This window comes from Symphalangus syndactylus, chromosome 10 (genome assembly GCF_028878055.3).
Source record: "Symphalangus syndactylus isolate Jambi chromosome 10, NHGRI_mSymSyn1-v2.1_pri, whole genome shotgun sequence".
In the NCBI taxonomy this organism is placed as follows: domain Eukaryota; kingdom Metazoa; phylum Chordata; class Mammalia; order Primates; family Hylobatidae; genus Symphalangus; species Symphalangus syndactylus.
Genome location: NC_072432.2, coordinates 95,333,755 through 95,355,685, shown reverse-complemented (window position 1 = coordinate 95,355,685; position 21,931 = coordinate 95,333,755). Strand labels below are relative to the sequence as shown.

The 21,931-nt window shown below is 41.9% G+C and overlaps 1 protein-coding gene across 6 annotated transcripts in view; it reads right to left on the bottom strand.

Annotated features, from left to right (window-relative positions):
* Window positions 1-5,676: 5,676 nt before the first annotated feature.
* Window positions 5,677-21,931, bottom strand: part of SLC9A9 (solute carrier family 9 member A9) — a 608,568-nt gene continuing 592,313 nt past the window's right edge. For 3 of the 6 annotated variants that reach the window (XM_055295144.2, XM_055295143.2, XM_055295146.2), the window contains 2 exons: window positions 9,314-9,419; window positions 5,677-7,377 (listed from right to left, as the gene is read on the bottom strand). In XM_055295144.2, coding sequence (XP_055151119.2) covers window positions 7,150-7,377; window positions 9,314-9,419 — 334 coding nt within the window. In that variant the 3' untranslated portion in view covers window positions 5,677-7,149. Of the gene's footprint in view, window positions 7,385-9,313; window positions 9,442-21,931 lie in introns of all 6 variants that reach the window. The other 3 variants (XM_063610660.1, XM_063610659.1, XM_055295145.2) reach the window with 3 other exon arrangements.

Here is a 21,931-nt window from a genome sequence, read left to right as displayed (position 1 = left end):
GCTACTCTGGAGGCTGAGGCAGGAGATTCGCCTGGACCTGGGAGGCTGAGGTGGCAGTGAGCCAAGATTATGCCATTTCACTCCAGCCTGGGTGGCAGAGTGAGACTATCTCAAAAACAAAAAAATAAATAAAAAAGGTGCCCTACCACACACTTTCAACAGCATCTCAATTTCTACTCAAGTTTCAAGTACCATCAGATCTGCTGGATCATGTCCAAATGTTACAGCAGTTTGCACTGCACCCTGGATCTGTTGCAGAGCCTTCTTTTGCTCTGGGCCCCACTCAAAACTAAAAAGATTTCAGGTCACTTTATGTATTGGTTTTCTAGGACAGTTGTAAAAAATTACCATGAACTAGGTAGCTTAAAACAATAGAAACTTAATCTCTCATTGTCTTAGAGGCTAGAGTCTGAAATTAAGGTGTTTGCAGGGTTGCTTCCTTCTGGAAGCTTTGAGGGAAAATCCGTTCCATGCCTCTCTTCTAGCTTCTGGTGGGTTGTAGCAATCCTTAGTGTTCATGGGCTTATAGCTGCATTATTCCAATCTCTTCTTTAATTGTCACATGGCCTTCTTTCCTGTGTGTGTGTGTGTCTTTCTCTCTATTTATAAGGATACCAGTCATTTGATTTAGGGTCCATTCTAATCCAGTACAACCTCATCTTAACTTGATTCCATCTTCAAAAGCTTTATTTACAAGTAATGTCACATTCATAGGTACCATATTTTTTTGGGGGGGGTGGGGGGACACAACCTTGGTAAATGAGCGGGAGTAGCAAATGAAGAATATGTTGCCTCAAATTTAAAGCCACTATGTATCATTGCCTTTTCTGGTAATAGGAGGGCAGATGCCACAGCTTATTCTTCACCTTAGAGGGGACATCTCAACATGCCCGTACCACTGGCAATTTCACTGGGGTTGAAGGCCCCTTCATTTTTGTCAGAATTATTTCCCAACCTCTGACATGCAAATAAATATCTTCCGGTATGTCTAGAGTCATTGCTGCTACTTCTCGTGAGGTCTAAGTAACATCAATGTAATGGACCAGGCATGATGGTTTGAAGGGAAAAGTGATCAAGGTCCCAAAGGACTAAATTATGTCCTAGGGCTGGAAAGTTGATATATGCCTCTGAAGCAGGAGAGTGAAAGTGTATTGCTAGTTTGGCTAGCTGAAGGCAAACTGGGTGGTTTTTACTAACAGGTATCGAGGAAAAATGCATTTGCCAGATTAATAGCTGCGTGCCAGGTACCAGAGGATATGAGAATTTGCTCAAGCTGGCCATTGCATCTGGGAAGTAGTGTTACAGGTAGAGGCGTGAGTGGGGCAGGAGAGGGCTCTTCCTGTACCCACTAGAAATGTCGGGTGATGATGTGACATTTATCACATTGCCTCTCTAAAAATGATAATTCTGCAGCCAGGGAGAGATAATCTCCTGATGGTCCACGCCTGTTAACATTAAAAGTGTTAACTGAATGCAGGCTCCAGGGAGAAACAACTCCTGGGCATGTGTGTTAAGAGACAAAAATGAGTAAAGTATGATCTTCCAGGGGCTCACTCCACCTGAAAAAGGAAGAAAGCCTCAGATGGGCATGCATCTAACTCCCTAAACACACTGCACATGCTCACTTCCCAAGGGTAAGGAGGGCTCTGCGCGTGCAGGCTGCCCACCCTAAGGGAAGAATCATGGGAAAGATGTGAGCTTATAAAAGTCCTAGGATCAGCATTAAACGGGGCACTTGACCTTCTCTCTTTAACCTTCACGTGCCCACTTGTAACTTCCTTTTTCTCACGTTCTAAGACCTTTTTAAATAAACTTCCATTCCTGCTATGGAACTTGCCTCGGTCTCTTTTTCTGCGTTATGGCCCTCAGTTAAATTCATCCTTCTGAGGAGGCAAGGACTGAAGTTTTTACAGCCCCTTATAGATAGGTCACTGGTAACTTGGGGTTACTCAGATCTTTTCCACTGGTGACAGTAGGGCAGGTGTGTAAGGCCACAGGCACAGCAACGGCAGAAATCAACATTTCTGATTTCCTCCAATCTGTTCTCTCAATTCCTGTTTAGTGAGTGAAATCATCAATCATCATCTAGACCTTAAACTGGGGGTAATTCTGGGCCCTTCCAGCTTCCTTAACTTCCATATGCAATCAGTTACCAACTTTGTAGGTTTAATTCTGAAACTTTTCTACAACCTGTCTTCTCCATCCTACCTGATACTGCCTTAGTTGCATGTCTTGTCACCTCTCTCCTGGGATATTGCACTGCCGCTGGTCTTACTAGCACCCCTTCTCCTGACAACCCATGTAGTTATCTTCCTTGCCTAAAAGATTTCAGTAGCTCTCCATTCTCACAGGATTGTGGCCCAGACTCGTGTGGCTTATAGATCCCGTAAGATGCCAGGCTGCTTCCTTCAACTGGAAGGCCTTCACTGTACTCTAGTGATCCAGCTCCACCTCCTGCCCCGCAGACCAGCACCAGTCATGTCTCCTTATCTTTCAAAAACTCCTATCTTTCAAGACTTCACTCAAATGTGACTACTTTGAAGTGTTTCTTGACCATGCCTCCTCCTGCTTTCCCCTCTCCCATCTTGAAGGCAGGACGGCCCTCAGAATAGACATCTTCTTTCATGGGTCCTCCTTATTTAGACAGAATTCAGCAACAGTGTCCATATTAATCATTTACATTTTACTTTAAATTTATTTTAATAAGCAGAGAACACATGCATATAGCATTGTTGTAGAAAATTAAAGTAATACAGATAAACCAAAAAGCGTTCTTGATCTAGTTTTCCTAATCCTATACTGTTTGCTAATTAGACTATTATTCCAGGCTGTTTTTTCACTAACACATCTTGGAAATATTGCCATGTAAGTGCATGCATATAGACCCATTTCTGTACAGAGTATAATAATTGCCACAGAGTATTCCCTAGTATTGGTGCTCTGTCATTTACTTAACTCTTCTTCTATTAATGAATATTTTTTTTCCTCGTTATTTAAGCGGACAGGAGTTTCATCTCATTTCTGTCTGGTATGTCATAATTCTCTCCCTTCTCTCCTAGTGTTTTGCAGTAACAAACAGTGCCACAGTGAATATTGTTTTGTACACCTTCTTATGTATAAATGCCAAGGACTTATTTTCTGGAGATATCTAAAAGTAGAAATTCCGGATAGAAGATGTACATATTTAATTCTACATATTCTTGGCACATTTTTGTACTTGGTAGTTTTTTCTCTTCTCATACGTTGGTAAGAGTTCTTTGTATATTCTGAGGAATAATCCTCAGTCTGATATACAACACAAAGTGTGTATACATATTTTTCTCCAATCTTGCTTTAAAATTTGGTTTATTGTGTCTTTTGTCCTGTTTCATATTTTTATGTAGTGAATTTATTGTTTACGGTTTGCATCTGTCTTAAGAAGACTGTCCATATGCCAAGATTTACATATTTTTTTGTTTGTTTAGCTGTTACTTAGAATTTAGTTTTGTATATGTTAGAGGTTATTACCTACTTTTCTTTATTTTTCCAAATTGATAGTCTGTTGGCCCATTAATTCCTACCCCAAATTGAAATTCCATTTTTATTAACTAAGTTTCTAAATATAGAAATTCATGGGTCTGTTTCTGTACCTCGTATTAGGTTTTTCTTGATCTTGTTGTTTATTTCTGGGTCAATACTACACTGTTCTATTTATTAGAGCTTTATCATATATTTTGCTATCTAATAAGAAATCATTCATTTTTTAAGCTGTCTTCTACTAGATGTTTGATGGAAGGGACTGAGTCATTTGTCTGAATTTCAAGACTTTTTATATAGTTCGCATCCGTGTATGTTAGATGATATAAATAAATAAACCCAGAAGCTATCGGTGCTGCCCTTTGTATTTTCAGGTCTCCAAAAGTTTATGATAAAAATAATAGCTTTTCAGGTTTTTACTCCTTTGATAGCTTAGTACTTGGAATGAGTTATTCTTATTTATTCAGAACCAAATGAAATAATGCATATGTGATGTACAAAGCTCAAAAGGTACAAAAGAGAAAAGTCAGGTCCCCTAGTTCTTAAAAGGCAATGATACTACCAGTTCCTTATTTAACCTGCTAGAATGGTCGTGCATTATTCATCCCGTTCTGCAACTTGGTGTTTTCATTTAGCAGTAATGCCTTGGAAATCATTCCATATCAGCACATATGCTGTTTTATAAAATGGCTGTGCTATGATTTACTTAACCTGATGGCAATTCATTTGTTTTAGTAGATACCTTGCCTATGTATACTTTCTGGCACATCTAGAATAAAAGTTCTGCACATGAAATTGTTGGGTCAAAGGGTGTTTAAAATTTCAGCTTTGATTTATATTAAATTGCCCTCTAAAAAATTCCTTGAAATGTCATGAATGAAGACTCTGATGTCACTTGCTACCAGGCTTCAGACTTGCTCAGACAGGCCCAGTACCACGGGAACACCATAGAGGCCGTAGCTGGGAGCCCGGTAGAGGAAGTGAGTGGAAGTATGTGTGCATGCACCCATGAATGTGTGTATGATGTACATGATAGGAAGTTCAGGGAAGACCTGTAAGTCGGTGAATTAGAGTCCTGCTTAAAGCTCTAGTAATGAGTAGAAGCATTAGTGGTTTGTATAAGGCTCTTTTGCCTTTATTATTCATTAAAACTGGCAGTAAATAATAGGTTTGAATTTCACAGTCCTGATGCTAATCAAAGCACAGAGCTTTTCTTAACATCATAAATTATTACCCTTACAAGAGGAGCATAAAGGGAATTTGGTTTCATGAATTGCTAACTGGGACACTAGCCTCTGTTTGGCTCTTGGACTGCTATAGAGGGAAGAGCGCTGGTAATCACGAAACTGGAACACTGTCTTTCTTACAGGTCGGGTGGGGCACCGTTTACTCAATCTTACATCGTACCTACCTGAAGTCGGCTGGGATACCCGAACCAGCCCGGATTAAATAGCCAGTCATTGTCTACATTCGCGACAGCTCACGATGTTCAGAGGGAAAGAGATTTTTGTTTCTAAGTAGGAAGAGGGCTTTGCCTGTGGGGCAGGAGGCTATTTTTGCTACACCATCTTAGCAAGTTGGTGCTAGTTTTAGACTGTGTACCCTCCCCTCCCCACTTGATCTCATTTCCATCTGGTATGTCATATTTCTCTTCCTTCTCTCCACTCCTGCCCCCTACTAAGGTTTGCCTTTTTTGGGTGGATCTTTTCTTTCCTTGGTGTCTTTCTCCACACAAAGAGAAAGAAAACGCCAAGTTTGCCTCCCTTCCTTTTAGCATGATAGGGACAGAAAAAAAGATAGATGAATCTTTTATCTTTTTGCCTTTCTTTTCTTTCTCCTGTAGTATCTCCTTCCCCTATTTTTGTAGCTTTTGTGAACCCTGGTCATCCCTAGTGGGAAAGGCGGTGTCTGTGCCCCTCTGCTTGACTCAGGTTTCCCTTCTCTGGGATGCCTCCCCAGCCCATCCCTGCTCTCTTCATTCCTTCAGTGACTTGTCCTGCTAGCCCGTTAGCTGTTTCTGGCCCACAGCATCCCTGCATCTCCCGTACATTAGCTTTCAGTGCCCGCTTCAGCCGGCATTCTGAGTACAAGAGCTTAGAACCACCAAGTCACCTGGAAAGAGAAAATGACTTTAAATAAAGCATTAGCCAAACACAATCATACATTATAACAAAAATTTATTAGGATTAAGTCAAATTAGAAAACTTCATGCTCCACCACTTGTCATATTTACCTGAAATGACAAAGTTATACTTAGCTTGAGTATAAAACAACTTGTGCCCCAGAGATTCTGTTTGGAAAGCAAAAAAATTGATGCACATAGCAGTGTGCCTGATACCACCACAGTGAATGTTGAAGGCCTAACAACAGTGGTCAGCAAAGCATACATTACTTTTAAGCTTTGGGTCCAAGGAAGATGTCATTCCCTACCTCCTTCAAAAGCAGACTCATCATAGCCTGGGCACCTAGGCCTGGAGCCTATTTTTTTGGAGTCTAATATGAACATCTGGATTTCAAGAGGTGCTAGGCTTGAGGTATCTTTATGGCTTAAAAGGCACAGGTCATGCAGCTGAATTAAAAGCTATCGTGTTGGTCTCTGGAATGTAGGCCATGAGCCACGCCTTGTAAGGGGGGAGTCCTGAGGCCCTGTCCTTGGCTCCTCAGCGTAACCCACACGTCATTGGCTCTGTTCCTCTCGCCCTGCTCCTGCACTGCTCATCAGCTGTGAATGCTGGAATTGGAGGACAGGTTGGGGCTCCTGCACAGTCTGCTGCCAGGTAGAGAGCAACACAGGCTGCAGAATCCTACCTTCCAGCATATGGGGGGGGACCTGCTGCACAGCCAAGAAGTGACTCACATGCAGGCAAGGACGGGAAGCCTTGTTCTTCAGGCACAATGTGGTATGGGGAGAAGAAACTGGTTTTCTTGGAATGGTCCTACCAAGCTTGAAAGTGGTGCTGCATTTAGTGCAGGGCACACCCAGCCATAGGCAACCCCTTTGAGCGATGGGAGAAGTAGCGTAAGAAGGATGCCAACAAGAACAATAGGTTCTTCAGTTCAGCGTGGGCTCTGGGAAACCATCAGCGGTGGGTATGGAACACTTGTCTGGGCTCTGCCCTGGGGTCACTGAGAGCAAATGGGAGTGAAGTCCTCAAAATAAGAAAGTTATCGCTTACTAAATAGCTGTACATTCCCTTCAGCTTAGGAGCAAAATGTTTACTCTCAGAAGCTTTCTTTTCTTATTTTTAAACTCTCCTTAATGGAGGGAATGAAATCCAGAATAGAAGTGAAGGGCCTGGAGAGCTGCATACGCAGCAGAAATGCCCTGAAGACCCAGCACAGCTGTCCCATCCTCCAGCAGCTAGACTCCTGATACCCCCATCCCCACCCCAGTCAATCCAGTAATCAAAATGGTTGCTGTCAAAAAACTAAATTCATTTGCATAATAGAGAGGGATAATAAAATCTCATTTCTTCAGGCACCAGAGGATCCATGTGACAAGGCTTTGATTCTCTACAATTTATGCTCTTAATACGTTTTCCAGCCTCTCCCCTATACTGCCTCATCAGCTTGGCTCGTATTCCTCAGTGAGCCTTGCATTACTTGTGATTACATCTGTACCCTTCATGCCAATTAATTCAACGGGGATTGACCCAAAGTTTGCTCAAGCTTGAGTTCATAGCCTCCCAGGCCGAGGTCTCCCTCATAAATGTTTTCCTTGCCTGGCATCTGGGGTGAAACTTTCTGGTCCAGACCTAGCCTTGCAGGAGGACTGCAGGGTGAGGAGGCTTGCTCCTGGTAATTTATGGCTAGTTCATCCTGGTTTACAATGCATTCCATATCATCCTTTTTTAGCTGTTCCTGGTTGGGAAAAGAGAGAGAGGTGTCACTTCATGATGAAGGCAGAAAACAATAGCAGTCCTACAATTTTTTTTTTTTTTTTTTTTAAACAGAATGCATGTTTTTCTTTCTGTAACTGCCCTGTCTGGCCTTGGCTGATGTTTCTGCTGCAGGCCTGGTACAGCCTTTCCCTGAGTCAGCATTGAATATCTGATGCTGTACAGCCATAAGGGGTCTCTAAGCCTGAGGTAAGAGGTGTTAAAGAGCATGCTACTTACATTCCTCTTTGGGTTAAGGATGTTTCCACCACTGGTATTAACTAGGGTTGACAGGAATTAGGAGTTAGCATAATCCTATGATCTCAGAATAGGGGAAGATTCTCATGTTGGTTTTGTAACATTCCTGCCTATCAAAAAATCCTTGAAACACAGTTATTGCTACTTTTTTTTTTTTTTTGAGACAGAGTCTCCCTCTGTCATCCAGGCTGGAGTGCAGTGTTGCGATCTCAGCTTACTTCAACCTCTGGTCTCTGGGGTTCAAGTGATTCCCCTGCTTCAGCCTTGCGAGTAGCTGGGATTACAGGCATGTGCCACCACCACATCTGGCTAATTTTTGTATTTTTAGTAGAGACGGGGTTTTGCCATGTTGGCCAGGCTGGTCTTGAACTCCTGACTGCAAGTGATCCATCCACTTTGGTCTCCCAAAGTGCTTTTATTACAGGCGTCAGCCACCACGCCAGGCCTCCTGTTACATTTTACCTTAAAAGTGTGTCTTCTCAGCATATTTCTTGGGATGAGTATCATAAGTCTAGAAATGGCTGGAAGTCACCATAGTGGATAATGCCAGAAGCTAACTGGATCTGGCAAATAATAATTTTTCCCATACAGAGGTTCCCTTGAAAGAATTAAGATCCCAACTCTTCTTCCATTGGCTTTGGGGAGGCCATACTCAACTACTTGTAGAATGGGCCCTTGCCGGGGGATTTTTAGGGCAGTGGCTTCCAACTTTCGCCTGTCCCAGGATCACATGGAGGGCTTGTTAAAATACAGATCATTGTTCAAGCTCTGGGTTTCTGAGGCGGCGCCTGAGAGTGTGCATTTCTAGCAAGTTCCCAAGTGAGGCTGCTGGTCTGGAGACTACTGTTTGAGAACCACTGCCTTAGGCTTCTGTGCCCTGAACACACCTGAGATGAGTTTTTGTCTGTGTCCAGGGCTAGCCAGCTGGACACTTCTAAGGGCACTTGCAACCCTAAGACTGCACTCTTCTCCAATTCCCTGACCTCTGATCTGTTAGTAATGATTCTAAGTGCCTCTCAGCATTTTTCATTCCACACCCTTGAGCCATAAAGCACAGGCCTAACATTCAAAACCTCAAAACGCAGCAGTTTGTGAGGATGCTTCTTTTACATTTTCTAAGGTCATTTTATGGTTAAAAATATTGGTAACAATAAAAAAAGAATAAGCCAACATCAGCAACAATTGACAAGAGAAATGCTTCCTAGTGCAGTGAATTTTTAAAAAATGCTTCCTCCTCAGGCCAGGCGCCGTGGCTCATGCCTGTAATCCCAGTACTTTGGGAGGCCGAGGCAGGTGGATCACGAGGTCAGGAGATCGAGACCATCCTGGGTAACACAGTGAAACTCCATCTCTACTAAAAATACAAAAAATTAGCCTGGCGTGGTGGTGGGTGCCTGTAGTCCCAGCTACTCGGGAGGCTGAGGCAGGAGAATGGCGTGAACCCGGGAGGCGGAGCTTGCAGTGAGCCGAGATCACACCACTGCACTCCAGCCTGGGCGACAGAGCGAGACTCCGTCTCAAAAAAAAAAAAACAAAAAACAAAAGCTTCCTCCTCATTCCTGCAAGTAGCAGGCTTTTTGAGGTTCCTGGGCTCGTCGATATTCACCAAGTCTGTTCCACAGGGGATATTCCCTCACCCTAGAGGCCTGAGATTTACTTACCCGATAGGCTTGAGGACTGGTAAGGAGCCTGGAAATTGGACCACACCATTCAGGAAATGTTGTAGTCAGCGGAGGACCAGAGTGGGTTAAAATTGGTTTCAGATATCTGGGAGGCCTGTTAAGGAATACTTGTCAAAAGCAAGTTAGGATTTAGGAATCTTACACAGCACAAACCTTTGTATGCTGAGACAGCTACGTTTACCTTTAAATCCCCTACTCCCTCACTTAGGAAGCAATTTGCCCTGCCAAAATTGCTGTTTACAATCTTTGTTACACATACTTTTCCAGCCTTCCTGATAGCTTTTAATCATGAAGAAATGGTGAACGGCCCATGCTGCGTCAGAAGTGTAAATGTGCTCTTCCCATCCTATCCCCAACTCAATGTCTCATTTGCTTAGAGAATGCATTCTTAAGAATTACCTTAAATGATAACATAAAAGATTATATTTTCTTAAAACTGTACACACACATAGCTTAAACTGCCAGTAAGTTTTACAAAGACGCAAGAGGTATTTTATAAAATGTTCAGTTATTTTAGAGCTAGGTAGTGAACATAGATTGTTTTCCAAAATACTTACTTTTCCACTATTCAACAGTTACTTTATACTTCATACATCAATGGATTTCTATACAAAATTATGTAAATAAGTTGATGCTGGGTTTATTCTATTGTCTAGCACCTGTCTTTCTCATCTCTTCATTCCAAAGTGCTCTAACAAGTTAAGAGAAAAACTTGTTCACTTAAAGCCATTGCTTCCCTCCAATCTATCAATAATGAAATCTCCAGAGCTGCCTCAGGTTGCCTTATTTTAGTTTTTTTGCTCAAAGGAAAGCAGTGGAATTATTTCACCATTCCATCAGAAATGACTTTTAAGCTTTATATTACTTCCTCAGCTGGAGAATATTTCACTTCATCGACTTTCCAAAAAGCTACAGTAAATAGGGAAAGGGAAAAAATGGAGAGGAGTTATCACTGGTTGGATCATTAAGATCCGCAGCTGTGCTCAGGCACTCAAGGCATGAGATGATCTTGGAGATGCCTCTAGTGGAGTCCATCCATAGCTGGATAATTCACACGCCATTCTCATGATGCCCTGAGCATGTGGGCATAGAGGAAAGATGCAGCCCAGTGGAGGCCAAAGAATCTGGTACTTGTGGCTTGATGCATTTGTCACCAAAGCAGGCCATGCACCTGAATGAAGCCGTGTTATGATGCGAGGAGAGTGACTGGGAAGATGTTAGGAGGGCCTGCAATTCCAATTGCAAATAGAAAAGTTGATCCCTCCTTTCAGATGGGCAGCTGTTGTGCCCAGTTAGGCGAAGATATTAAAGTTCAGAGCCTGGTATTTGGTGTAATATCTTATAAATATATCTACAAATCTGAAAAGCTCTTGATGTCCTTTTAATTTTCATTAGTGTTATTTCTTTCATTTTACATATGAAGGAATTGAGGCCTAGAGATATAATTTTAGGTAATCCAAAGGTTCCCTCTGCTATTTGCATCCTCCAGTATCACCCCTAGAAGACAATTCTCAGGGCAGGGTCATAGTTTGCAACCAGCTGGGTTTTGTGGAGAGCAAAACACAAGATCTTGCCCCTGCTGGGGAGCTGCAGACTCAGGCTGGGGTAAGTGATCTTTCTAGGGTTTATAGTTTGTATGGGTCAATAAAAATGTCTTTATGGAGGCGAGGTGGACAAGATATATGTATAACTGGAGTACAAATTAAAAAAAATGCAGCCAATTTCATTTCCAGGTGGCAAGATGGAAAAGTGACAGCAAGTAAACAACATTTTTAGTGATGTCATGTTAAAAGAAAAAAAAAAAAAGTTTGTCAAGGCTCTGAGCTTGAAAGAGACCTGAGCAACTTAAAGCCAAAATAATGTTACAAAAGTAAAATATGAGTTTAGGATTGTGTAATGAACACCCTTAAAAAATCTGGATGAGGTTATCTCTTTAAATCTATGCATAGTAGTCCTCCTTTATTTATGGTTTAACTTTTTATGGTTTTAGTTACCCATGGTCAACCACAGTCCAAAAAATTAAATGGAAAATCCAGAAATAATTCACAAGTTTTAAACTGTGCGCCATTCTGAGTTGAGTGATATCTCGCACTGTCCATTCCATCCCACATGGGATATGAATCATCCCTTTGTGCAGCGTACCCCTACTGTCTACACTATCTGCCCGCTAGTCACTTAGTAGCCATTGTGGTTATCAGATTGAAAAAGCATAGTGTATACAGAGTTTAGCATATGTGAGGTTTCAGGCATCCATGGGGGTCTGGGAACGTATCCCCAGCAGATAAGGGGGTACTACTATATAATGCTATTGGGGTAAGTGCTTAAAGGCTAAATGTGTAGCTTTTAGTGACTATGAGGACTAAACAAAACAGTGTCACTCGGCTCCTCTGTGCAGGCTCCAGGATTTTGACCCAGGCATAAATGCCAGCCCTGCCACTTTACTGACCATATGGCCTAGTTACTTCTCCTCTAAGCCTCAGGCTTTGTTGTGAATATTGACTGAAATAGTAGATGTAGAAATGGTTTTAAACCTTGATATGCTCTAAAAATGCTACTTACTTAAAAAACTGTCTGAGTAATGTTTTCTGGAGAAACTGGTGTCTCATTGTTCGATAATGATGAGAAAACGATACTGAAGGTAGAGATGAGAGCTTTGTGCTCCAGTCATTTGGTGTAGCACCCAGATTCATGGACTACTCAGTGGATGGAAAATTCAAGGTGGTTCTATCCCCCTAAACAGCTATTTTTGTTAAAATTTATTGTACAGGGGGCTAACATGAGGTGGTGAGTGAGAGGTGGGTAGAATTAGTTGATGTAAGACTCTCCTGGGAATTACGTGGCATCATTTTGCCTGTCCTGGTATCCCAGTAGCTGTGAGTCAACTGAGGCATACTCTCTGTGGCTGTGAATGGGATACACAGAGCGCGGTCTGCAGCCATAGAAAGTGTGGAGCAGAGTCTGTTCTTCAGCATCTTGGTTTGCCCAGTGCTTGCTATATATTATGTGCACAATGGATGTTTGGATTTAGAATATAGGAAAATATTCAGGGGTTTATGAGAGATGGAAGTAGATTCAGAGGAACGGTGCCAGGGAAGAGTGAAGGGGCAGATTACAGCCAACAAATGAGTTTTCTGAGTGCTAGAAACCTAAGAAAGGGGAAATCAAAGTTGGACTACTTGGGCCTGAGTTATCAGGCAGAGGGGACCTTAGGAAGAGTGGTAGTGGCATAAAATAAGGTGATTTAAAAAACCGTTTTCTTTCACTCACTCATTTGTTCCATCATACACTCACAGGTTTTTTGTTTCATGTGCCAAGCTAGTGAGGAACAGAGACAAGGCACCCATACAAGGAAAGGAACCATTACATTACAGAATGGAAAATTCCCTTTGCTCCAAACTGTGGTCTCCTGAAGGCTGTCCCCTTCACCTGGATACAGTGTGGCACTTCTTAGATACTTACGAAATAGTAGTTGAATTAATGAAGGCAACAGGCTCAGAGAAGGTAAAGAAATTGTCCAATGGAAACTGCTGATTAGTTGACAGCAGAGCTGGGCCTGAATTCAGGGACTCTTCTACCACATTGAGCTATCCTCCTTCTGTTACGAAGACACTGAGTAATGGGACTTGCCTAATTGGATAACCAATTTGGAATTGGGGACTTCCTGAGTTCTTCATTGCTGAGCAATGTCTGGAAAGTGGCTGGATCTCCAGGGTTACCTGAATTATTAAAAGGTAAGAGAACTCTTCTGTCTATTAAAAAAACCCAACTGCAGATTTTGCAAAATGTGTTATTTTTCTCATCAGCTTCCAGAATTGGGGGGGAGGTTCCCCGTTGGGTATTTTTAATATGACTAGTTTTGCTTCTCTAATAAGCTAGAAATGCATCAAGACAAAAAATGTTCAGCTCTGGGGGAAAAAACAATGACTTTTCTCATCTTTAAAGGGCATAAGTTTGAGAATAGCAGTATGGTTCAGGAGATGTAAGTAAAAGCTGGAACTCTACCCAGAATTTAACTTGCGTGAAATAGGAAAGACAGTTAGCAAGTGCATTTTCTCCTTTGGTCTGGGCTAACAGCAGGTCCAGAGCTAAATTTGGTGTTTAACTGAATAACATCCAAAATACCTGGTGACATTGATTGATCTTTTGTTGTTGTTTGCTTTAAATCGTCATGTTTTGTCCATTGTATGTTGCTAAAACCAATGGGTACACAGCTTGCTTAAGCCTATGGCTTGTATGATGTGGCTTTGCATAGGTCGGTGAGAAGCAAAAACCCAAAGATCTAGCTCCACAAATGAGCACCTGCTCTTTTGAAGGACTAAACTCCATTGCACCTATGTGGACTGAATGTCTGCATCCCCCCACCCTCTAACATAGCTAGGGTTATGTTGAAGCCCTAGCCCCCAGTGTGATATTTGGAGATGGGGCCTTTGGGAGCTAATCAGGGTGGGGCCCTTATGATGGAATTAATACCCTTATAAGAAGAGATGCCAGGGAGTTTGTTCTCTCTCTCCCTCTTCCCACCTTCCACAGAGAAGAGGTCATGTGAGACCTAGCAAGAAGGCAGCCATCTGCAAGTCAGGAAGACAGCCCTCACCAAGACCTGACCACTCTATTCTTCCAGCCTCCAAAACTGAGAAAATTTCTGTTGTTTAAACCACCCAATCTATGGTATTTTGTTATGGCAGCCCAAGTAGACTAAGACATCACTTATCTTGGGCCCTCTTTAAAAATCTTTACTTTTAGAACCCTGTGGAGCTGTGTTCTATTTTTCTCTGGACTTGCCTCATCGTGAAAATCATCTAGAACATTTGTTAAAAATTCAGATTTTAAAGACCTCTCTTGGAGATTCTGATTCAGCAGATCTGGGAAGTAAACTAAGACACCGAATTTTCAGCAATCACCCCAGGTGACTGATCAAGTGAATCTGGAACACAGTGGTCTCTCTGGAGTATTGCCCTCCCATATGAGATTCAAATCTTAAATAGTAGACAATGTTCTTTTTGTCTCCCTATGTCCATAAGCCATCACTTTTAGGGGGAGGACAGGTATAAGGTAAGCCATAATCCCATTTGTCTCAGGACCCAGACCTATATAATGGTCTCTGCCAGTTGTTGCATCTTGTCTGAGGGCTGGGATAGCTACTTGACTCAACAAAATGAATACTCAATGTTATACTTGAGAGTGGATGAACAAATGATCATATCTCAGCTTGTGGAAGAAGACTTTTTGCCTACTGGGAGCATTTGCAAGTGTTTATAGACTTGATAAATGGTCTTGTTATAAGGATAAAATGCTTGTCGGCACACAGCTCTGTGAAGAAGGAAAGCACATTTATCTCCATTGAGGATTTCAGGAATACTCTACCCTACACCCTTTCATTTATATAGCATTTCCATATGTCTTATTTTCTCTTTACACTTGTAAGTGGGTACTATAGTCCCATTTTACAGATCAAGAAATGTGTAAACAGATGGCTTTTCTATTCCCTTCTATTCTTACTACGATCTGGACACTAAAGATTGCTATATACTGTGGGGTGCTGGCAAGTGGTTTAACAATTGACTCTCTGTTGGGGAAGAAAGGCTGGATTTGTAGCATTTCCCAATTTCCATGGTGTATAAATACTCCCACCATGGCTGATTTCAAGCTACTGACATGAAGTTACTGACCATGGAGTTGAAAAAAGTGTACAAACTGTTGGTGTGAACTGGCTTCACCATGCCACTGGTTATAGATCTCGTGAGTTCTTATGGATATTTCCAATTCAAGTATTTCTGTTTTTCAAGGACACAAAGAATAAAATGAGAATATTCCACAGTGATTCCTTTGCTTTCCCCTAGATCACAGACACAGCAATCTCAGAATAATACCGATAATGCCACCATAATAATTATCTAAAACATTAAAATATTTTTGCCATATCCTTGAATTCTGACCTCCCATTTACAAAACTCCTGCAGTATAACTATAGATAGTTGTCATATATTTATATTGTCTGGACATATAGCCATTACAGACTGTTGTTTCCCTCTTAACTATCATTTAGTCCTAGCTAAATGATCAGGTGACTACTGATTTTATGCCTACCTCCAGGCCTTTTGTCAATTTCTCTCTAGTCATCTTGATTGTCTGAAGCTTGTTCTTCAGTAGAGTTCTCAGCAAGGGTTCATGGGAACAATATTTTGAGGTCTTGTATGTTGATAATAGTTCGTGCCTATTTTGAAAGTCATTTTGCTGGAAATAAAAGCATTGGCTTATACTTTGAGCACATTAAATATATTTTATTTCTTTCAACATGCAAAGTTGTTCCTGAAAAGTTTAATGAACTTGTGGCAACTTTCTTTCTACCACAAATCACATACTTCCCCCTGCCCCCTAAGATGCCCAAAGGACTTTTTCTTTAAAGTTCATTAATTTTGTTAAAACTTATCTAATGTTGGTTGTTCTAGGTTGATGTCTCAGGTACATTGTGTGCTCTTTCAATGTATAGTTCCAAGGGTGTTATTTCAAGATCGTTTTTAGGAGCATTCTATTTCCTTGCTTTGCGTTTCTTCTTTAGGGACTCCTCCTGTTCTCTAGATGTTCAATTTCTTAATCTTCAATATGTGTCACTTTCTCTTGAATTACTTTTATTTCTGATTTTTTTCTTCCCCTTCACCTGGCATTTCTCTTAAGATATTATCAATTGTGTTTATTAACTTTTGTATTCCTTCTAATTTAGACTTGATTTATTAAATGATTTTTTCTATTTCTAGAGTTTTTCTAATTCTTTCATGTCTTGTATCATTTTCTTAGTCTCTTAACTTGTTTGATGTAATATGTTATAATTTTGATCTATTTTATGAGCATGTCTTTCTGGCATATTTTCATTGTTTGTAGGAACATTATTCTATTCCACACCCTCATTTTTCTTATAATAGCTGTGTTATAGGAACTGACCTCTATTCGTTTCTGTTGATCACTTTCACATGAAATTCATTTTCCTAAGAGAATGAGGCAGGATTTAGAAAACTTTCTAAGCTTCAGAGTTCTCTCTTTGGTTGTTTTTCACAGTGTGAAGTATGGCAGTTTGCATGATGAGCTTTCCTGCTGTTTCCCTCCCCAGTTGATCCAGACCTAGTCTGTCTCTCCCTTGTCTCTACTGACCCCATCCTGCTCAATTCTAATTCCTCCAGGCAGTTGTTCCTCAGTAAAGGGCTCTGTCCTAGGAGGGAGCCCATGTGGACCCATTTTGAAAGCTCTCAGGGGCCTTGACGACTCCAGCCCCTGTCTACCTTACTGAGACCGTCTAGTTACTACTGTTAGAGAACGTGATAGCCCCAACTCCAGTTCTAAGGATGTTTTCAAAAACATTCCATCTATACTTTTCAGGGAATACCGTTGACTAATTAGAGGTTCTCCTGTCTTCAGGTCCATCCGATGCTACTCCGTTGCTCCCTTTTTCCTGCTGCATATACTTGTGGTATTGGTGGTTTGTCTGTGCCCACTTGTAATTTTAGATTTGCTATAAATGTGTCTCTGGGTTTTCGGTTTTGTTATTTAATTGTTCTGCCTGTTTCTATGTAGGGATTTGGAGGGATTGAAAGACTATGCTTGTGACGTCAGTGCCATCTTCTAGGAACTGCATTTTATTTGATCTTCTATCTTTGTTGATTAGTAAAGTGTCTAGCATATTACCAATGAATAGGAGAAACATGATCTAGTTAGATTTTGATATTTTCTGTAGGGGCAGCTTAAGCTGACTAGGAACTGTCCATGAGTCAAACAATGTAGCTTAGAATTATCAAAATGAACTTCCTATATCACAACCAGGTGAGACGGATGATATCTGAAACCATGGTTCTTAACCTTCCCTGGCTGTGGACTTTTGTCTTAAAAAAAAAAAAACCTCCAAAAAACTGCCTACATGCATATTATCTGCATACAATTTCATATGACATTTCAGAGAGTTTTCAGATGCCTTGAAACCCATCCATAACCCCCTAGAGAACTGAGTTAGGAAACTCTGGTCAGGGATGATTAAGTATTAATAATGAGGGCAGATTAAAGGCTGATAAAGTGGTATGCTTACTATCTATCTTAGTTTTATTGGGAGTTGGTTTTAGCAATGACACCTATAGCATCTACCTATCAAATGTTAAGATAACTCTATTTGGCTCCTCAGAGCCAGCCAGACAATCAAAGGACAGAGAAAGGGCAGTGGAGTTGGTTGGAAAAGTTAAAGGAAAGAAAGTGGTTCTAGGATACCAAAGCAACCAGCTTAAGTAGGGCAAATGGACACGAATAAACAAGGCGCCATATTGGAATCATGAGGCTGGAGGAAACCTGAGAGTTCATCTGATCTATATCCTTGGATCTTAATACAGAAGAAAGTCGAAACCCAGCGTTTCCCTAAGTGTAGTCGCCTGACCATCTGCATCAGAATTTCCTCTTGTGCTTGTTAAAATACCATTCCTGGGGCCTTGAAGCTAATATTCTTGGGTAGGACCTAGTAATCTGCATTTCAACAATGCTCTGAAAACCACTGGAGCAGCATGGTATCTGCTCTGAGTTTGGAAGTGTTGCATCTATGAGCTGCATAGTGCCATGGTAACTATAAATTTTACCACTATTAGGTCTTTAAAACTTTTCCCTTTGGACACACAGATCAACAGATTTCCAGGGATCTTTGCCACCTACCAGATAAAGGTAAAATCTATTTGTGCCATATGGATAGTGTTACGTTTGGCTCAAGTTGTTTTGAAAGAAAACATTTCTGGAGAAGAATGCTGCTGCCACTTGCATAGACTGAGCCTTGGCTTTTAGTGGCTTTCTGGTTAGAGGAAGTGCCACCAGACCTAGATGCCCTCTGTTAGCTCGTGGTGACTTTGACAACAGGCCTTTGAAGGTCACTTCCCTGACAATTTGTTGGAGAAATGGACTCTGAGAAGCAACTGTGCTCCTCCGTTCCAAGTCTTCTCTCTGGTCTGGGGAAAAATTTCCACTTGATTTCTGCCCCCAACACTGACTGGATGTGGTCCTATCAGCACTAGAGTTTTAGCTAGCTACCCCAGTGCTCACACTTCAGATGAGGGTGGCAGCTCATCCCATACTCCCTGGGGCTGGGTCCCCCGCTTGGCTCCCAAAATGGAGTGTGTGCCTGAGAATGATGGTATCCAGCTTCATCCACGTCCGTGCAAAGGACATGAACTCATGGGCAAGGATCCCAGGGAGATGCATAATCATCTCCTGCCTCTGAAAATATAGGAACCATCATGTCTGCACCAGCAACTGCAGTGTAGGCCCCACAGGTTCAGATTCTCAGAGCACTAAGTCAAAGAGGAAACTACCTTCAGTGCTTACATGGGGAGGAAGACGGCAAACACAAAATGCAAAGGGTTGGGGGTCTGGCTGCTGTGACTGCTGCTCAGTTTGAGCCAAAGTCTTCAAAGCTTTATGCCTAGATTTTTTCTCATTACTAAGGAGATGCTAGATGCCATGTTAGATCTGGTTTGGTAGTTATTTGGAGATTGTAATTATTTTGTCTATTAGTTTCATAGGGCTGCCATAACAAAGTACACAAACTGAGTGGCTTAAAACTGCGAATTTATTGTCTCAGTTCTAGAGGCTAAATCCAATATTTCTGAAGGCTCTGAGGCCAGCAATCCTTGGTGTTCCCTGGCTGGTAGATGCATCGCTCCAATCTCTACTTCTGTCTTCACAGGGTGTTCTATGTCTTGACATGATCACCTTCTTATAAGCAAACCAGTGATGTCAGCTTAGGGGCCCACCCTATTCCAGCAAGACCTTGTCTTAACTACATCTATAAGTGAACCTATTTGCAAATAAGGTTGCATCTGAGGTACTGGGCGTTAGGACTTCAACATGCCTTTGTTGGAAGGAACAATTCAGCTCGCAACACCTTGCTACTTCTAAGTAATCCCAAGTTTTCTGTTTTTTTTTTTTTTTTTTTTTTTTTTATTGTAGCAGTTAAAAGACAAGCTGAGTTTGAAGCATAGCTCTGTACTTATTATCTGCAAGTAGGCAAACTTCCTGAGCTCTTTGACCACATAACATGGAACTAACTAACAGGAGTGGCCTCATACAGGAGAAGATTATAAACGTTAGCTAACATTTTTTCACTGTGTCCCTTGAGTTACGGGTTTCAGAGATATATTTCAACCATCCCAAGTCAATTTACTAACATAACACCTTCCACATGCCCTGCAGAGTTCATAACCTTTCTTCTTCTGGCTTCTGGAGCCCTAGGAAAAATATTGCCAAGTTTTTCCCTGAAGGTTTGCTTCTCTTCTCGGAGCAGTGCCCCACATAGAGGTACCAGGGAGGCACTGCTCATTGTTTCATGACTGATGTCACAGTTTCACAGCAGGATTTCAACTGAGAACTTACACAATTAGGGTCTTGCCATAGGAATGACCCGTGTTTCCACACAAGTGAGGTGTTTACTTAGAAGGTGGGTGTCTTCATGTTGGGCATCAGATTTTAAAATATTTTTATTCCCCTTTAAGTTCTGGGATTCATGTGCAGAACGTGCAGGTTACACAGGTATACACATGCCATGGTGGTTTGCTGCATCCATCAACCCGTTATCTACATTAGATATTTCTCCTAGTGCTGTCCCTCCCCTAAATCCCCCACCACTCAACGGGCCCCAGTGCGTGATGTTCCCCTCCCTGGGTCCATGTGTTCTCATTGTTCAGCTCCCACTTAGGAGTGAGAACATGCGGAGTTTGGTTTTCTGTTCCTGTGTTAGTTTGCTGAGAATGATGCTATTCAGCTTCATCCATGTCCCTGAAAAGGACAAGAACTCATCCTTTTTTATGGCTGCATAGTATTTCATGGTACATATGGGGCATTAGATTTTTAATGTCACCTTAGAGCAGCCTTTGTTTTTATTTAAGAAAAAAAACAGGGTCTTGCTCTGTCACTAGGCTGGAGTCCAGTGACAATCATGGCTCACTGCAGCCTCGACCTCCTGAGCTCAAGCAATCCTCCCCCCTCAGCCTCTCGAGTAGCTGGAACTACAGGCATGTGCCATGATACCCAGCGAATTTTTAATTTTTTTTGTAGGGACGGGGTTTTGTCATGTTGCCCAGGCTGGTCTCGAACTCCTGTGCTCAACCAATTCTCCCGCCTTGGCCTCCCAAGGTGCTGGGATTATAGGCATGAGTCACCAGGCCCTGCCTAGAACTCCCCTTTCTTATGTTTGTTTCTCTAGTCCCTGGGTGTTCTTGAGGCCACATTCTAACTTTCCCAAACCCTATGGACTTCTGGCCATTTAGCAAATTCGTTAGAACGCATGCCCTGCAGCTCTTTTAGGGAACAAGATGAATACACACACACTTCCCAGCCAGCAATGTTGACTGTAACCCATTGAGTTTGTTAGAGGAATCCAGGTATGTAACACTGGGTTATTTTTGAGCTATGGAATGAAGACTGTTCAGGAGACTTCAGAAGCTTATTTTCTTTGAGCAGACACAAGGAGAGCCCTTTGTTTTCATAGGGTCACATGTCACAAATCTCTTCTCCTTCTAGACATACTTTTTTCCTCAGATGTAGTCCCTTTCAAGCCTTTTTTAAACACCTGGCCTCTACCTAGAATTACTTTTTTTTTTTTTTTTTTGAGATGGAGTTTCACTTGATTTTGCCCAGGCTGGAGAGTGCAGTGGTGCCATCTTGGCTCACTGCAACCTCTGTCCCCAGGTTCAAGCGATTCTCCTGCCTCAGCCTCCCTAGTAGATAGAATTACAGGTGCCAGCTGCCATGTCTGGCTAATTTTTGTATTTTTTTTTAGTAGGGATAGGGTTTCGCTATGTTGGCCAGGCTGGTCTCGAACTCCTGACCTCAGGTGACCCACCTGCCTTGGCCTCCCAAAGTGCTAGAATTACAGGTGTGAGCTACTGCGCCTAGCCAGAAATACATTTTACAATTGCTACTTAGTACATGCCTCAACATTTTCTCAACCACACATATATAACTCTAAAATACTTCTGTGATGCACTTAGATATATTCTGTTCCATTCCATTTGTTTTCTACTCTGTTTATACTGGACGTTGCTAGCTAGTATCTGCCAATATCCAGCTCTCTTCTTTCAGGTGCCTGAAGTAGGTGTGGCTCTAGGACTAATTCTGGCCAATATGCTATGGTTATAAAGGGATAGCATCACTTCTACACTGAAACACAGGAAGCCAGCAGGCTGACCCTCTCTCCCTGTTACAGTGACCCAGGGAGGCCTCCGGTGAAGGTGATAAAGCCACAGATCAGAGCTGTTTGGATCACCGAGTTGCTACCTGGACGACATTTGCCCTAGAGAATCACCACATCCTTAGCAGCCTTTGAGAGAAAATAAAGCTTTGCTTGATGAGCCAGTAAGAGTTTAGAAATGTTTACCACAGTGTAGTCTAACCTATTCTAATACAGTATTCTATTTCATTAAAAAAAATGCTGGTTCTGAGTTACCTAAATGATTCCATGACCCATTATGGGTAGTCACATACAGTTTGAAAATCATTCTCCCACAGAATCGGCCACATCTGTAGCTCCAAAGTGGAGACAAGGAGCACCACAGAAGATGGAGAGCACAGACTAGCACTGCC